The 3,567-nt window shown below is 36.9% G+C and overlaps 1 protein-coding gene across 1 annotated transcript in view; it reads left to right on the top strand.

The window, feature by feature from the left end:
• The window catches only part of GALNT1 (polypeptide N-acetylgalactosaminyltransferase 1), a 109,253-nt gene extending 108,451 nt beyond the window's left edge, over positions 1-802 (top strand). The window contains 1 exon segment of the mRNA XM_018563586.1: positions 394-802. Within this exon segment, the coding sequence (XP_018419088.1) occupies positions 394-540 (147 nt within the window). The 3' untranslated portion in view covers positions 541-802.
• Positions 803-3,567: the final 2,765 nt, after the last annotated feature.

Consider the following 3,567-nt stretch of genomic DNA (forward strand, 5'->3'; position numbering starts at 1 on the left):
TTGATGGACAATGTGAAATACTATTTTTATAAATTGGTAATCTGGGTCAGGAATTAATATTGTGTAAGATTTTGTATTTTTCATTTATATATGTGCATAAATATCAGTTAAACATCAGTTTAAAAAAATGATACAAAGGTAATAAAAGTAAAATATTCCACATGACAGACTCCTCCAGTGCTAGTTTACCTGGGGAAAAGAATTGTAGTCCTTGCCTCTTTGATATTAGATCACGTAATGTCAATGGGGAACAGAAGCAAGTAAGGTAATGTCACTCTGTATTCTATCATTGAGAAATACTGACCTGTGTTCAAATAATAATAATTTAGCTAGAGGCAAAGAGATCTGAAAAAAATTACACTTGACGATAATATTTTTCTTTTTATGTTGTAGAAATTAACACTAGTCCATGTGAACAGTAACCAGTGTCTGGACAAAGCAGCAGAAGAAGACATTCAAGTCCCCAGCATTAAAGATTGCAATGGCAGCCGCTCCCAACAATGGCTCCTCCGTAATGTCACTCTGCCAGAAAACTTTTAAAATATCTTTGGCAAATTAGATGGAAAAATGTATAAACTTATAAAAAAGAATTGACTGCGCTACCTCTGCACATGTGAATTGCACATCCTTGTGTATCCAGAGAAGGAGACTGTTTTTCTGCACCAGTACAGGCCAGGGGCACATATCAGCTCAAGACTAGCTCTTGGTTTTCTAGTAGCTGCAGAATTGCCCACCTCTATGAGGATGTAAAATGGTATACTTTGTGTCAGAACTGTGCACATTGAAGTTTACAAGAAGGAAACATTTCCCTCATCAAGGAATTATCTATGAGAACTTTATCCAGTGCAGATGATTAAGGCATTGGTCCCCAGGAGAACTGCATATCGGTACAGTCAGCTTGCACAACTGTACCCTCCACACGTCGGAAGGTGTATGCCAAGCAACTGTTACAGTCCATGTACCCATTGCACTCCTGACCGCACGTCCAACAAAGTATCCTGGGTGCTCAGTAGTCGACGGATGGCCACCGTCAAAGTAATGCAGAAAAGAAATAGACACCGGCACTCCAATAATAAATCGATTACGTCTATTTATTGACGTACATCAAAAGCAAAATAACACACTTAGTGCGACGTTTCGGGTACACACAGGAACCCCTTCATCAGGCATGTTTTGCCTGATGAAGGGGTTCCTGTGTGTCCCCGAAACGTTGCACTAAGTGTGTTATTTTGCTTTTGATGTACGTCAATAAATAGACGTAATCGATTTATTATTGGAGTGCCGGTGTCTATTTCTTTTCTGCCAAGCAACTGTGACCCTCTTTGGATTGTGTATCAACATTCTTCATCTTCCGAGTAAAGAATGTACAGAATGAACAACTGCAATTCCAAATGACATCTCACATTATTTTTATGTGTGATTAAACAGGGTCCAAAGGATAAGATAAACATATATCAAAAGTACAATTTGTAATAGCAAAATATCAGATTTATATGTAGATTTTTTTTTTTACCTTTTGGTGCAACAATAACCAATTAAAAAAAAAAATCTTATTTCAGTTGTGTTCTAGTAACGAATAGATCTATTTTTCATGATTGGAATGATATTAATTTTTAAAAGAGATGCCGAAATGTGGGTGGGGGAACGTCTTCTTAAATGTTTGTTTTTCTTTTTAAATCTCGTGTTTTTCTTTCCGTTTTTGGGGTACTGACCAAGGTCCATAATGATGTCTGTTCACCTTGCCTTCTAAAATGCAGGATTAATAATACCATGCAACGTTAGTGTTGTGTCATCTAATGTATTCAGTCTCTGTTTTTGTCTGAAGAAAAAAGAATTTTCGTAATCAAATGATAAAAGCAGTTAAAAGTGGCTGATTTGTTTGTAGTGCCGAGAATTCATACTACTGTACATTTTTTTTACACAGCAATAAATCTAGTTTGTTCTAGCCAAAACAGTGTTTGTTGTTCAATAAAAACAAAATTAGGGAATTGTTTGCAAATTTAGTCAGTTGATATATTGTAGGTAATAGTTTCTGAACCAAATTGTAATGCATGTGGGAAATTAAACCTATTTTAGTATGAAGTGTAAGCATAGTTAAAAGGTATGCAATATCATCCGCTTTCAAAGTATGGATTGCAATAGCATTGAAATGGGAAATTACCATTTATTTTCACTAACTACATGTAGAACTAACTAAAAAGATTTGCATATGCTTCACTATCGCAAACACATTTCAAATACAAATTTATAGTTTTAATTAAATGCCAGATTAATTCCCAATAGTAGTTACCACTATGTCAGACATTGCACTTAGCATACCTGCTGAACAAATGCTGAAAGAAGATGAGGTGAAGGATAAGGGTTCTAAAGATATTGTTTTCCACAAAAGTCTGTTTACAAAGTTCTATCTATAAACTTGCAGTGGCAAAATTAGCAGTTAAGTCGTATTACTGTACTGCTGACCATCTTTTTAGAATGAGCAAGTGTTAAGGCAAATGGATCTGTAAATACAAACTGTAAACTGCTTTTTTTATGGCCTTACTATTGTACTTACAATAAAACAGCTGAGTACTGTATGTGAAACATTAGATTTTAATACCGGTAGCTTTTTCAGAAAAATCAACTGAAAGTGCAAATCCAAAACTCTGTTCTTCAGGTCAAAGCAGTTCTTGAATATACTATACAGTGCAATTAGGGCTTACGCAGATGGACATTTAAAAATGGATCTGAACACAAGTGTATTGTTTGCTATGGGCCCATATATACAACTGCGTAAAGATCAGTAAACTTGTGCTGCATTCAGATCTATATAAAAAAAATAAAAAATCTGGTTCCATGTATCCAGGGGTGCATATCTATGGTAATAAGTGCTTATGAAAAACACTGAAATTGTGCCTTTGCCCAAACATCTGACACCCCAGTTCTGGCACACCCAGACACACACACTATTGTTGCTGGGCCTGTAAGGTCGGTGCAGAATAAGGAATATACAGCACAGTGTACAGATTGAGCCAGTGAGGACTATAACATGTAAAACAAGGTATATAAATCAGGCAGCATGGACTGGGGAATGCACAGCATGACATATGAAATGCAGCTGTTTGGAATACGGAATTACAACATGACATATGAAATGCGGCAGTGTGGAATAGGAAATGTTCAACATGGCATATGGAATGAGTTGGAGCGGAAAAGGGAACATATTCAGCATGACAATTGTTTTCTATATGTCCTTGAGGTGACCTACGTTGATTGGTACAACACAGGTCACTGCTAGATTTGTGAACAGGCCCTTAAGCGGCGCCACATGCAGACTAGGGATGAGCCGAGTGTTCGATTCGAACATCGGCAGTTCGAGCGTTCGCTGAACTTTATGGGATGTTCACAGTTTGTTCGACCATGGACATTCCATAAGGCAAAATGACCCTCTGAAGCTCTGATTTGTTAAAGTTTTGCACCTGATTAGGTGAAACGCATTAGTGGTGATTGACTAGCAGGCGGGGATTACAAGCTTGGAGTTGACTGGATTTTACAAATAAAGAAGCGTTTGATGAAGATTGGCAGTGA

This window comes from Nanorana parkeri, unplaced genomic scaffold (assembly GCF_000935625.1).
Source record: "Nanorana parkeri isolate BGI_ZX_2015 unplaced genomic scaffold, ASM93562v1 scaffold678, whole genome shotgun sequence".
NCBI lineage: Eukaryota > Metazoa > Chordata > Amphibia > Anura > Dicroglossidae > Nanorana > Nanorana parkeri.